The following is a 13541-nucleotide window of genomic DNA, read 5'->3' on the forward strand; positions in this document are numbered from 1 at the left end:
AGACAAAGAGCAATCAGTCCACCTGACCTGGAATAATCGACAAACAGCCGTCACTGCACTGACCGGCAGCCAAACAGCAAAATGACGGACGTAATTTTAAACTCAAACTGATGGACGTCATTTTTCCTTTTCAAAGATGGAGAGGAAAAACGTAGTGTGAACATAACCAAAGAGTGTTCTGGAAATTAAAGCTACAAAATAGTAGGAAACCTCATATACCAGTAAACTGACCAATTATCCAGGCTATAGGGAAATTATAGAAGAAAGATAGGTTCGGAAAAGCCCTTTAAAGCGACTCTGTACCCACAGTCTGTCCTCCCCAAACCACTTGTACCGTCGGATAGCTGCTTTTAATCCAAAGTCTGTCCTGGGGTCTGTTCGGCAGGTGATGCAGTTATTGTCCTAAAAAGCAACTACTTGCAGCTCTGTGTCAAACTGGCATGGCCTAGAGTGTGTGTGCTCTAGGCCTGTGACGCCTCTCCGTCCTTCCTCTCTGCCCTCATCATTAGGAATGCCCCTGGAAGGATTTCTCTTATTCATCACTTGTCTGAACATTGTACAGGTGCCTTAATGATTCAGCACGTGCAGTGTTTACACAGGTGATGAATATGAGAAATCCTGCCTGGGGTATTCCAAATGGTGAAGAGGGTGGGGAGGTGGGACAGAGACACAAACACACTCTAGACAACGCCAATTTGACACAGGGCTGCAAGTTTAAAAGTTGTTTTTTAGGACAAAAACTACATCACCTGCCGAACGGACCCCAGGACAGATCTTGGATTAAAAGCAGCTTTCTGACGGTACAAGTGGTTTGGGTGGGGGGGGGAGGGGGGGGCGCTTTAACATATAGAGTGGCTTTCCCTAAACCGTTACTTCTGCATTCCTTCCTCTGCTTGTAATGGCGATGTACAGTGGTCTTGCTGAGATGATTTATATCAGCTTGCCCATAAGCTGCATATTGCCTGACCTTTCCTGCATATAAACATCCTATTCTGACTGCTGGAATACTGCCTGGAATTCACCAATGAATTTATATGTTGCATTAACTATCCTAACTATTCCTTTAGTTCACACAGACATGAATTTCCACAGCCAGACTGTATATAGGAGAGTAATAATCCTATGAAAGAAAAAAGACCTTACGTGTAATGATAAACTGAAGTCAACATATATTAAGTATTAGAACTCAAAACTTTATTAATTAAAAATAGCAGCAGAGTAGCAGTAAAAAGTTCAGAAACCACACATGGAAAAGAGCACCACAGGTATGAGCAGGCCAGGGTAACCTAATGATACAGGCTGCACCACATATATATGCAATCTATTATGTGACTCGTAGTTTGTGATATTGTAGGTATTTATTTAATGTGTTATATTTATTTGCTCTCTAGTATATCATAACTCATTATTCCTCTGTATTTAGTCTATTATTGTATCCTCCCTCCACTATTATGCTATACCCATCTCAGTATTACATGCCATTATTAATTCCTCTGATCCGGCCGGTAGTAGAGCGCATGCAGGGTGTAGAAAGGGGCTGTCCTTGCCTGGTGGGTGTCTCTACTGGGGGCGCTGCCGCGGGGAGGACGGGTCACGGTGACGTAGCTTGCTGTGGCCGGCCTTCCCCTCGGCGCGTGCGTCACTTACACTTGTCACTTACACTTAAACGCCGTGGTCGCGCAGCGTTTAAGGGGTTAATGACACGCGGCAGCGTGTCATTACCGGTGAGGTCCCGGCTGCTGATGGCAGCCGCCCCCCACCCTGCTATGAAGCGCGCTCCGCTCTGGAGCACGCTTCATAGCGGGAGAGCCACCCAGGACGTAGAGTTACGCCCTGGGTCGTCTAAGGTAGCGTTTCCCAACCGGGGTGCCGCGGCACACTGGTGTGCCGGGAGAACCCACCAGGGGTGCCGCGGGATCCCGGTGGGAAATGCAAGCTGTCTCTTTAAGCATCCCGAGAAGCTGCGGCCGCGCAGCTTCTCAGGATGCACAGAGCGCTTTGATGTTCCGCCCGCACTATGAGCGGGCGGAACATTAAAGTAAGCAGAATATAGGAGCAGGACCTGTCAGCATCCTGCTCCTATATTCACTCCCATAGGCTGCCGGCACTTCATACCAGCAGCCTATGGGAGGCCGGGACGTGACCTCTCCGGCTGGCGTGATCATGTGACGTCATCACGTCTGCCGGAAGTCCCGTCCCCGCGGCTCGCAGAAGAGCCCGAAGAGGAGGAGGAGAGCTGCTGCCTGCAGCCACAGCCCGGATTAGGTGAGTAGGATGTTTTGTTTTTTTTAAGGGGCAGAGCAGGGGGCATTATTAGTTCATGGGGGCCACCTCTGGGGGCATTATTAGTATATGGGGGCACCTCTGGGGGCATTATTAGTTCATGGGGGCACCTCTGAGGGCATTATTAGTTCATGGGGGCACCTCTGGGGGCATTATTAGTATATGGGGGCACCTCTGGGGGCATTATTAGTATATGGGGGCACCTCTGGGGGCATTATTAGTTCATGGGGGCACCTCTGGGGGCATTATTAGTATATGGGGGCACCTCTGGGGGCATTATTAGCTCATGGGGGCACCTCTGAGGGCATTATTAGTATATGGGGGGCACCTCTGGGGGCATCATTATTGTATGGGGGCACCTCTGGGGGCATTATTAGTGTATGGGGGCACCTCTGGGGGCATTATTAGTATATGGGGGCACCTCTGGGGGCATTATTATTGTATGGGGGCACCTCTGGGGGCATTATTAGTTCATGGGGGCACCTCTGGGGGCATTATTAGTATATGGGGGCACCTCTGGGGCCATTATTAGTATATGGGGGCACCTCTGGGGGCATTATTAGTATATGGGGGCACCTCTGGGGGCATTATTAGTATATGGGGGCACCTCTGGGGGCATTATTAGTTATGGGGGCATTATTAGTTCATGGGGGCACCTCTGGGGGCATTATTAGTATATGGGGGCCACCTCTGGGGGCATTATTAGTATATGGGGGCACCTCTGGGGGCATTATTAGTATATGGGGGCCACCTCTGGGGGCATTATTAGTATATGGGGGCACCTCTGGGGGCATTATTAGTATATGGGGGCACCTCTGGGGGCAATATTAGTATATGGGGGCACCTCTGGGGGCATTATTAGCTCAAGGGGGCACCTCTGGGGGCATTATTAGTTATGGGGGCCACCTCTGGGGGCATTATTAGTATATGGGGGCACCTCTGGGGGCATTATTAGCTCATGGGGGCACCTCTGGGGGCATTATTAGTATATGGGGGCACCTCTGGGGGCATTATTAGTTCATGGGGGCACCTCTGGGGGCATTATTAGTTCATGGGGGCACCTCTGGGGGCATTATTAGTATATGGGGGCACCTCTGGGGGCATTATTAGCTCATGGGGGCACCTCTGAGGGCATTATTAGTATATGGGGGGCACCTCTGGGGGCATCATTATTGTATGGGGGCACCTCTGGGGGCATTATTAGTGTATGGGGGCACCTCTGGGGGCATTATTAGTATATGGGGGCACCTCTGGGGGCATTATTATTGTATGGGGGCACCTCTGGGGGCATTATTAGTTCATGGGGGCACCTCTGGGGGCATTATTAGTATATGGGGGCACCTCTGGGGCCATTATTAGTATATGGGGGCACCTCTGGGGGCATTATTAGTATATGGGGGCACCTCTGGGGGCATTATTAGTATATGGGGGCACCTCTGGGGGCATTATTAGTTATGGGGGCATTATTAGTTCATGGGGGCACCTCTGGGGGCATTATTAGTATATGGGGGCCACCTCTGGGGGCATTATTAGTATATGGGGGCACCTCTGGGGGCATTATTAGTATATGGGGGCCACCTCTGGGGGCATTATTAGTATATGGGGGCACCTCTGGGGGCATTATTAGTATATGGGGGCACCTCTGGGGGCAATATTAGTATATGGGGGCACCTCTGGGGGCATTATTAGCTCAAGGGGGCACCTCTGGGGGCATTATTAGTTATGGGGGCCACCTCTGGGGGCATTATTAGTATATGGGGGCACCTCTGGGGGCATTATTAGCTCATGGGGGCACCTCTGGGGGCATTATTAGTATATAGGGGCACCTCTGGGGGCATTATTAGTTCATGGGGGCACCTCTGGGGGCATTATTAGCTCATGGGGGCACCTCTGGGGGCATTATTAGTATATGGGGGCCACCTCTGGGGGCATTATTAGTATATGGGGGCACCTGTGGGGGAATTGTTAGTATATGGGGGCACCTCTGGGTGCTTTATTAGTATATAGGGGCACCTCTGGGGGCATTATTAGTATATGGGGGCGCCTCTGGGGGCATTATTAGTTCTTGGGGGCACCTCTGGGGGCATTATTAGTTCATCACAGCAGGGGATCCTACATACAGGGGGCATCCCACATTCCTACTCGCTTTACTGCACATAACACCAAACAGCGCAGTTACTATGGGAGCCGACAGGAGGGAGAAAGGGAAGGAAGTTACTAGAAATGTGCGGAGCCTAAATTTGTTTGTCTCGCAGGTTCTGAAGAGATGAAAAGTAGCTGGAAGAAATCATCATGGCGGATGGAGAGGAAAAGGGAAAGTGACTCCTCAGATCAAAGAAGACGTCACCTGTGAGTCCCTGTATGACGGTTTTCTTATTTTGTAGAACATTATTTAGTAGGAGTGCCCCGAGGTGGAAAAGGTTGGGAAGCACTGGTCTAAGGGTTAAAAAAAGTAAACAAAAAATAATAAATGTTTGGTATTGCCACATGCGGAATGGCCCGAACTATTATCAGATTCCCGATCTCGCACGGTAAACGGTAAGCAGAAAAAACTGACAAAGTGCAAATTTTTCTTGCAAAAATGGATGAAAAAAACATTGTCTGACCCCAGCCTAACATGTCAGTTTTAGCACACGGCGAGAAGACGAAAATGTAAGACGAAAAAGTAGCATTTTATTTTTATTTCACCTCACAGCATATCTTATGGAGAAATGGAGCGTGTCACTACAAAGTCTTCAGAACAGAACTTTTTTCTGATTTTTTCCTTCCTGTGTACTGAGATCCATAAAGCTAGGTTACAAAACACATAAACTAGACAAAACTGTTCAGAAGGCAGCGTAGTGCATATGACATAACGAGCAGCTGTAATAAGTCGCCATGATGATGAGGAGGAGGAGGAGAAGCCTCTGACTATATACAGCTCTCTATTTGCGCCGTCATTCTCGCTCCTCTTTGCTGCAGCCCATTGATGTCCTGCAGTTACTCGCTTTGCCACTAGAGGTCCTCGGTCCTTTCCCGGACTCTCGTCCTCCTCCTCTCGCTGGTCTTCTCTCGCTCTGAAGTCTCGCGTGTGCGGCCCGCGCTTCCTCTTTCTCTCCCAGCTCGACAAGATGGCAGTCGGCAAGAACAAGCGGCTGACCAAAGGCGGCAAAAAGGGGGCCAAAAAGAAGATGTGAGTAACAATATGGACACGGCTGTGAGGGGCAGACATCAGGGAAGGGCCCTGTGCTGTGAGGAGGGGGAGGGAGGGAAGGATGGCGCGGGAGGGAGGCGGATTGCGCTTGGCCCGGCCCGGTGTCCTGCAGCGCTGCGGTGTGTGGAGTGCACGGAGGAGCTGCACACGTGACGGGAGCCTTACCATAGTCTGTGTGTGTGTGTGTGTGTGTGTGTGTGTGTGTGTGTGTGTGTGTGTATGTATGTATGTGTGACGGGAGCCCTACCATAGTGTGTGTGTGTGTGTGTGTGTGTGTGTATATATATATATATATAATGTATGTATGTGTGACGGGAGCCCTACCATAGTCTGTGTGTGTGTGTGTGTATATGTATGTATGACTGGAGCCTTACCATAGTCAGTGTGTGTATATATGTATGTATGTGTGACGGGAGCCTTACCCTAGTGTGTGTGTGTGTGTGTGTGTGTGTGTGTGTGTGTGTGTGTGTGTATATATATATGTATGTGTGACGGGAGCCCTACCATAGTGTGTGTGTGTGTGTGTGTGTGTGTGTGTATATATATATATAGTGTATATATGTGTGACAGGAGCCTAACCATAGTGTGTGTGTATATGTATGTATGTGTGACTGGAGCCTTACCCTAGTGTGTGTATATATATATAATATTGTGACTGGAGCCTTATCATAGACTGTGTATGTATGTGTGACTGGAGTCTTACCTTAAACTGTATGTATGTTGTGGCCGCGCTGCCCGTCCGGTGCCCTGTGTGTTGTGGCCGCGCTGCCCGTCCGGTGCCCTGTGTGTTGTGGCCGTGCTGCCCGTCCGGTGCCCTGTGTGTTGTGGCCACGGTGCCCTGTGTGTTGTGGCCACGCTGCCTGTCCGGTGCCCTGTGTGTTGTGGCCACGGTGCCCGTCCGGTGCCCTGTGTGTTGTGGCCGCGGTGCCCTGTGTGTTGTGGCTGCGGTGCCCTGTGTGCTGTGGCCGCGCTGCCCGTCCGGTGCCCTGTGTGTTGTGGCCGCGCTGCCCGTCCGGTGCCCTGTGTGTTGTGGCCGCGCTGCCCGTCCGGTGCCCTGTGTGTTGTGGCCGCGCTGCCCGTCCGGTGCCCTGTGTGTTGTGGCCGCGCTGCCCGTCCGGTGCCCTGTGTGTTGTGGCCGCGCTGCCCGTCCGGTGCCCTGTGTGTTGTGGCCGCGCTGCCCGTCCGGTGCCCTGTGTGACCTAAGCTTATGCTTTCTGTTTTTTTTAGCGTGGACCCTTTTTCCAAGAAGGACTGGTACGATGTCAAGGCACCAGCAATGTTCAATATCCGTAATCTTGGGAAGACTCTGGTCACCAGAACCCAGGGAACAAGTAGGTGAACTCCTGGGCCTGTACTGGGGGTCACACACTCTCCTGTCAGTTGTACCCACAACCTTTCCCTACGCATTTCAGTCACCTGCTGCTGTATTACTCAGGTGTAACAGCGGTCACTCATTAGAGGCTGGGATGTGGACCCTTCCTGGTCTGTGTGAGTCCCCTGCTCCTTCCTGCCATGTGGCCGCAGTCAGATTGTAGAATAGCCGCATGAGCTGAATGCTCCTCCTATGGCTATATATATATAATTAGTTGCACCTATATAAATGAATGGCAGCATTGCAGCCTTTGGAGGACAAATGTGCAGAACTATTGAAGCAATATACGGCACAGCTTATTGTGTATTTCTTTCCATGCTAGAGGTTTCTGCGCTTCCAAACATAACACTGATCCTTCCATTCATAGTTTTTGTCATATGGGAATAAATGATGACAAAATGTTTCGGTCCCAAATGATGTCCGTGATTACCACCGTGAGATCGTTCTGATTATTCCCATTTCTCTTTATGAATTAATTTAATGATTTCCTCTCAGAAGGGGCTGAGTGTTTCATATTTGTTACTTAAAACAGAGATTGCCTCCGATGGCCTGAAGGGCCGAGTGTTCGAGGTGAGCCTGGCTGACCTGCAGAACGATGAAGTGGCCTTCCGTAAGTTCAAGCTGATTACAGAAGATGTACAGGGCAAGAACTGCCTCACTAACTTCCATGGCATGGATCTGACCCGGGACAAGATGTGCTCAATGGTCAAGAAATGGCAGGTATGTTTAAAGAATTGTGCACTTTTCCAGTTCGTACCTTGGTGTGTTCTGTCTGATCATAGATTCTAAAACTGAGGAACTTAAAGGGACTCTGTCACCTCCAACCCACCCTCCTCAATACCCTAAACTAACGTCATCTGTAGGTAGGATAAAGGATGTGATCCCAAGTCTGTAAATTGTAGCTTTTTACTGTAGGCCTACAAAACCGGGCATGTCACATAGAGAGGCCGACTGAGCTCCGGGACGCAATGGGCAGGCCGACTGAGCTCCGGGACGCAATGGGCAGGCCGACTGAGCTCCGGGACGCAATGGGCAGGCCGACTGAGCTCCGGGACGCAATGGGCAGGCCGACTGAGCTCCGGGACGCAATGGGCAGGCCGACGACTTAGGGTAGTATTACACGGGCTGATAACACCTGTAAATAAGCGCCGATCTGCTAGATCGGCGCTCGTTTACTGGGCCTATTACAAAGCCCAACAATCGCTTAACAAGGGCTGCATGGACATTGTTACCGATATCCTTGCAGCCCTTGCTTAAACTGTATACATTACCTATCCATGCTGCAGGGCTCCTCTTGCACTCTGCTTCTCCCCGAGTTCTGGAGCTTCAGAGTGGCCTGTCTCAGCTGACAGCTCAGCCAATCACTGGCTGCGGCGGTCCCGGCCTGTGATTGGCTGAGCAGCCTGTCAGCTCAGACAGGCCGCTCTGAAGCTCCAGCGAGCGGGACCCGGGGAGAAGCAAGAGTGCAAGAGAGCCCTGCAGCATGGATAGGTAATGTATTCTTTTTTGCATATCGTCGGCCACACACCACTATTACACGTCGCGATGCACGGTTTGCACCTGACAATTATAGGTCCACACCTATACCAATGATCACGATGGCCAGTTAAGCATGGAGGTGCCGACCTATACCTGACCTCAACTGTATGTGCGGGAGAGGGGGGGCAGGGCTCACCATGCAGCTTCCAGAGAAGTTAGGAGAAGTGAGACGCCCGGCAGCAGCAGCACAAAGCACACACTGGAGGGGGCGCTGCCATCTGTGTGCAGCCTGTCAGTTCTCCAGCCTTCCTCTTCAGCCCCCACAGCAGGATCCCTTGCCCTGCAGCAGTATACGGTATGTGCGTCCTGGATCGGGAAGTGAATCGGAGCAGCAGCTCTCCAGCCTCCACCTCTCCACCCGGCACCCCTCTCTCTCCCTGCACCAGAGCATGCGGCCGCCGGGTGTGGGGGGGAAATACCGCAGATACCGTCCTGGCAGAGTTGAGGTCGGTTAACTGACACCAGTGACGGTATCGGTATTTTTGCGGTATAACGCCTAGCCCATAGACTCCTTTATTTGTAGCTTATAGCAAAGGAATGCAAGAAAGATCATAGATAACAATTGCAGATATAGAATCAGTGCTGTATACTCTATGGTCTGTAATCTGCTGATGACTTCAGCTGGTGTTTTGGAGGTGACAGTCCCTTTAAATGTTAAACAGTGTGTTCTGCAACTATCAAGTGGCATTTGTATTCAGCAGCCATATTCCCACGTGTCACTTCATCTTTGCAGCTACTCTTGGAATTGTGTGTGTGAGTGAGGCCTGATACCTCTGAGCTTCGCTTAAGTTGTTTCTTAGTCATGCAAAGTATTTGCTAAAGATAATATGGGAACAGATGATGACAAAATGTTTCGGTCCCAAATGATGGTCAGTGATTACTACCGTGAGATCGTTCTGATGTTCCCTATTGTATCGTATCGCCCTTACCAGGAGGGAAGAAACTAGATGGTGTTTGTTGTGTTTAAAATCCCTCCTAGTTTAGATTTTCAGATCTCCAGGGATCCTCCAATGTAGCAGTCATGTCACCCCTGAGGCTGTGTAGATGATCCCTGTGCCGTGCTTCCTCGTTCCATTCATGTTGGGATATCACATGAGCTCACAGGGATAGTTTAGTTGTGGAACCAGATGAGTGCTCGGCTCTTGTGGTCACACACTTTCCAATTCTGGATGTCAAAATTAGGTCTATGTTGTAATTCGTTGGCAAATATGAAGAGCGAAAAAAATCATTGGCACGTCCGACTTGGCACTGTTGAAAGGCAACAAGATGGTCTGTTAACCAGGGCGCCTGTACCCAGGGCTCCAGAATGAATTTTAAAGGGCCTATTAAATTACCAAAATTAGCTTTAAAATCTTTTGTTGCTTCTTTAGCGCCCGGTAGCTTCGTGATCTGTAATTTCTATCGGTCGCTGGCTTGCGTATATGCAACTTTTTAGTTCACTTTTAATTACAATTTTTCTGAATAAAATAAATTTTGCACTTTGGCGGATTTTGGGGCTTACACAGCTCACTGTGCAAGATAATGTAATAGTGTGGGCGATTCCGCACGCAGCGATTGCAAATGTTTGTTTTATTTAGAAAATGGGAAAAGTGGGTGATTTAAACACTTTATTATGGCATGGGATTTTTTTGAGAACTTTTTTTTTTTTTTTTTTTTTTTTTTTTTTTTTTTTTTTTACACTAAATTTTAAGTTACTGCACTGATCGCTCAGTGTTCAATTAGAATGGGCTGCTGGAGCTTATTACAATCCATTTCCGGGATCAGCGCCATTTCGACGTGGAGGCCCGGCTGGGTAAGATGACTGTATCGCCCTTCCACTATCGCATTGTGGGGGGCGATTGTGAAAATGCGACAGCTCGTAGCACAGTAGGAGAGAAACCAGACACCGGAACTGTGAAGCCCATAGAGAAGGCGGCCCACAGCAATGCTCCCCATGTGTAGAGTAGCCTCCTATGTTCTCTGACCAGCAGAAGGAGACCTCTTCCCATTCCTCCAGCCCTCATCAAGTAATCTGGAGTATGTGGTATGTGGCATATGCTCTGCTGATGGCACACTCCTCTCCTGGGATCCTGCTCCTTCTTTGTAACTACAATAAAAAATACTGACAGGTATAGTAAAAGGTTAGTGCTGCTGTACTGCTGCATACTCTACCAGCAATTTAATGATCACAGCTTCAAGTCTCCTAGGGGGACAAAAAATTAAGAATTAAAAAAACAAAAAAATTACCTTTCCCAGTAAACAAAACCTAAACAAAATAAATCCCTTCAAGGGTGTAATTACAAAATGGGGTCACCTGTCTTTTGTTCCCACTGTACTAGTATCTCTGTGGTTGTGCATATGCGACACGATGTCCTAAAAGCAGCTGTAAAAATGGAGCTCCTCTCCCCTGGAGCCCTGCTAAGTGCCCAGACATTAGGATATGTCACATACGGGCTACCGCTGTACTAGGGACAAATTGCATAGCACATAATTCCCCCGGTTCCTTCTTAAAAATTAGTAATTTGGAGCTAAATGTAGATTTATTTAGTTTTTTTTTTTTTTTTTTTTTAAATGTACTCCTGCAAACCTTAGCTGTAAAACAAATAATAAAATGGCAAAGTGCAATGGTAAAGAGGGCCTGTTTCTCCCTGCGCGCCCCCCCCCCCCCCCTTGTTTTTACTCAGTCACCAGAGGAAGGGAGGTGCAAGGTCCCTAGCAGGAAAGTGAGGCCAGATTTGCAGCAGTTAAGTTACATGTTGTTCGCCTTTCCCAGTTTCCTATGTTGGCTTTCTCTGTTGGTCAAGAGTGGGAAGTAATAAAAATGTATTTCCTGACAAGGAGATAAACGAAACATTTCCAAAAATACATTTAGAAAAATGAAGAACACATTTCACCTCTAGATTTAAAAAAAATAAATAGGTGACACATTCCCTTTCACTTTTCTTGCTGAAAATGTATTAACTCAGAACAACCTCAGTATACGCAGGAATGGCCAGGCCCAGTATGTGCGACTCCGAATAAGTAACTATGATAAGGAAAGAGTCATCAAAATTCCTGTTACTTTCTTGTCTTGCGTTAGACCATGATTGAAGCCCACGTTGATGTGAAGACCACAGATGGCTACCTTCTCCGTCTCTTCTGTGTTGGATTCACCAAGAAGCGTAACAATCAGATCAGGAAGACCTCCTATGCCCAGCACCAACAAGTCCGTCAGATTCGCAAGAAGATGATGGAAATAATGACCCGCGAGGTGCAAACAAATGACCTGAAGGAAGTTGTTAACAAACTGTAAGTTTCTGTGTGACGTCATTTTTAAGTTACTTGGTTCCTTGTGGAAAAAGTGATGACAATATGTTTCTGTCCCAAATGACAATCTGTGATTACTGTTTTGAGATCGTTCCAGATCGTTCCACATCGCACCGTGCCCATGAATACCAATACTAGTTTTATTTTAAGCATAATGGTTTCTGTAACATGCGTTCTTTCATTGTATTGTACAGTGTTGCCGTATCAATAACCAGATAGTTGTAATTGCTAGAAATCCTGCTACAGCTATAGATTTCTTTCACTATAGCTTTGGTTGTCCACTGCAGTATCAAACATTTGTACTGACTTTGCCTTTAACTTGCTTTCACTTTAGGATCCCAGATAGCATAGGCAAAGACATTGAAAAGGCCTGCCAGTCTATCTATCCCCTCCATGATGTCTATGTTCGTAAAGTCAAGATGCTTAAAAAGCCAAAGTTTGAGCGTAAGTTCTTTATCTTTTTTTAAAATTGGGTTCACTATAAACTATTGTATTATCCTTGTGTCTTACTCCCTTAGGCAATGTGTTCACACATAACATTTAATTAGCAATGTTTTGCACAATTCACAGTAAAAGTAATATTTTTGCAGCAATTGTGGCAGAATTGCAGCAAACAGATCGATATACGTTTGCAGCAAAATAGCGATTAAATATGTGAACGTAACCTTAGTAGTTAAGCTTAATTGGTAGTGCGACAAAGGTTTTAATTCAATATCGGAGTTAGGCTGTGATGACAGTGGGAATTTTGTAGCACTATTAGTTAAGCTTAACTCCCATATTGACTTTAAACCTTAGTCAATATCTGTATTCCATGTACAGCAGATTGATGCTTGGCGTGTACTCAGTAGCGGCAAGTACATGCTTGGTGCTGGCTGCTGTCAGTAGCTGATATTCTGTCGCTGACTGGCATCAGCTACTACATTGATCAGTTACTCCCCTAAGTATCACGACCGATACCAATAATGCTACGTTTACACTGAGCGATAATTTGCCCAATCGATTGTTTTAACTATTTTAAAGCAACAATTTGGTTTTTATAATCAGCATTTGAAATTTGAAAAAAACGCTAGAAAAATCGTTATACAGATTTTTTTTTTTTCTTGTGTGTAAATTATGAAATTGTGTGATTAGTAATTTTAAGTGTAAAGAGGTCACAGATCTGAGCCCCAAAGTCTTAGAAATGAAGAATAAATTCCGGTGCTCAGTACAGTGCCACAAAGACTTGGCGCTCCCAGTATCATAATAAATGATTGTTGGGAACTCCGACGTGCGTTCCGTTGTACATTGTAGTTAGGACTGTGCACAGAATGTGTAAATGATGGCCTAATAGCAGTTTTAAATGTATTGCCATGGGTGGCAAGATGCAAAAATGTAGGTTTATATACAGTGGCTTTACTAGATATTTCTGGTGTAAGTTTTTCTATTATCCTGTCAGTCTCTTTGTGTTTGAAGTAATACATTGTTGTTTTTTTGTAGTGGGTAAACTTATGGAGCTCCATGGAGAGGGCGGTGGTTCTGGAAAACCTGCCGGGGATGACACAGGCGCCAAAGTTGAACGGGCTGATGGATATGAACCTCCTGTACAGGAGTCTGTCTGAGATGCTTGATCTGAAGTAGCCTGAAAAAAAATAAACTGTTCTATATAACGTGTCTAGTATAATTATTTTTTTGTACATTAGTAAAAACTGCGTGACCTCTGCATACTTTGTTGGGAGACATATGCTTTATAGACCTAGGCGAGCCATTTAAATGAGTAAATGACAAGCTCTCATGGATTTCAACCCAATATGATTTAATGCACCATGGTGGGGGTTGCACTCAATGTAAGGCTAATGGGGAGAAGAAAAAAAATAGATAGAGAGATACTCA

The 13541-nt window shown here is 47.2% G+C and overlaps 1 protein-coding gene and 3 non-coding genes across 4 annotated transcripts; all 4 read left to right on the top strand.

Annotated features, from left to right (window-relative positions):
- The first annotated feature begins 5345 nt into the window (after positions 1–5345).
- Positions 5346–13318, top strand: RPS3A (ribosomal protein S3A). The gene is made up of 6 exons (XM_069978684.1): positions 5346–5455; positions 6704–6807; positions 7381–7568; positions 11446–11654; positions 12007–12116; positions 13149–13318. Exons 1-6 carry the CDS (start codon positions 5394–5396, stop codon positions 13268–13270), a joined length of 795 nt encoding a protein of 264 aa, XP_069834785.1. The 5' UTR covers positions 5346–5393; the 3' UTR covers positions 13271–13318.
- On the top strand, positions 7231–7302 carry LOC138797938 (small nucleolar RNA SNORD73). Its single transcript, XR_011364027.1, has one exon. It is a non-coding gene; the product is annotated as a small nucleolar RNA SNORD73 (small nucleolar RNA).
- On the top strand, positions 9220–9291 carry LOC138797937 (small nucleolar RNA SNORD73). The gene has a single exon (XR_011364026.1). It is a non-coding gene; the product is annotated as a small nucleolar RNA SNORD73 (small nucleolar RNA).
- Positions 11702–11756, top strand: LOC138797939 (small nucleolar RNA SNORD73). Its single transcript, XR_011364028.1, has one exon. It is a non-coding gene; the product is annotated as a small nucleolar RNA SNORD73 (small nucleolar RNA).
- Positions 13319–13541: the final 223 nt, after the last annotated feature.

Source organism: Dendropsophus ebraccatus, chromosome 7, assembly GCF_027789765.1.
Source record: "Dendropsophus ebraccatus isolate aDenEbr1 chromosome 7, aDenEbr1.pat, whole genome shotgun sequence".
Classification (NCBI taxonomy): domain Eukaryota; kingdom Metazoa; phylum Chordata; class Amphibia; order Anura; family Hylidae; genus Dendropsophus; species Dendropsophus ebraccatus.

Coding starts and splice junctions, on each gene's coding strand:
- RPS3A (XM_069978684.1), top strand. CDS start 5,394: ATGGCAGTCGGCAAGAACAAGCGGCTGACCAAAGGCGGCAAAAAGGGG. Junction 6,808..7,380: donor CACCAGAACCCAGGGAACAA/GTAGGTGAACTC, acceptor TACTTAAAACAG/AGATTGCCTCCGATGGCCTG. Junction 11,655..12,006: donor AAGGAAGTTGTTAACAAACT/GTAAGTTTCTGT, acceptor CTTTCACTTTAG/GATCCCAGATAGCATAGGCA.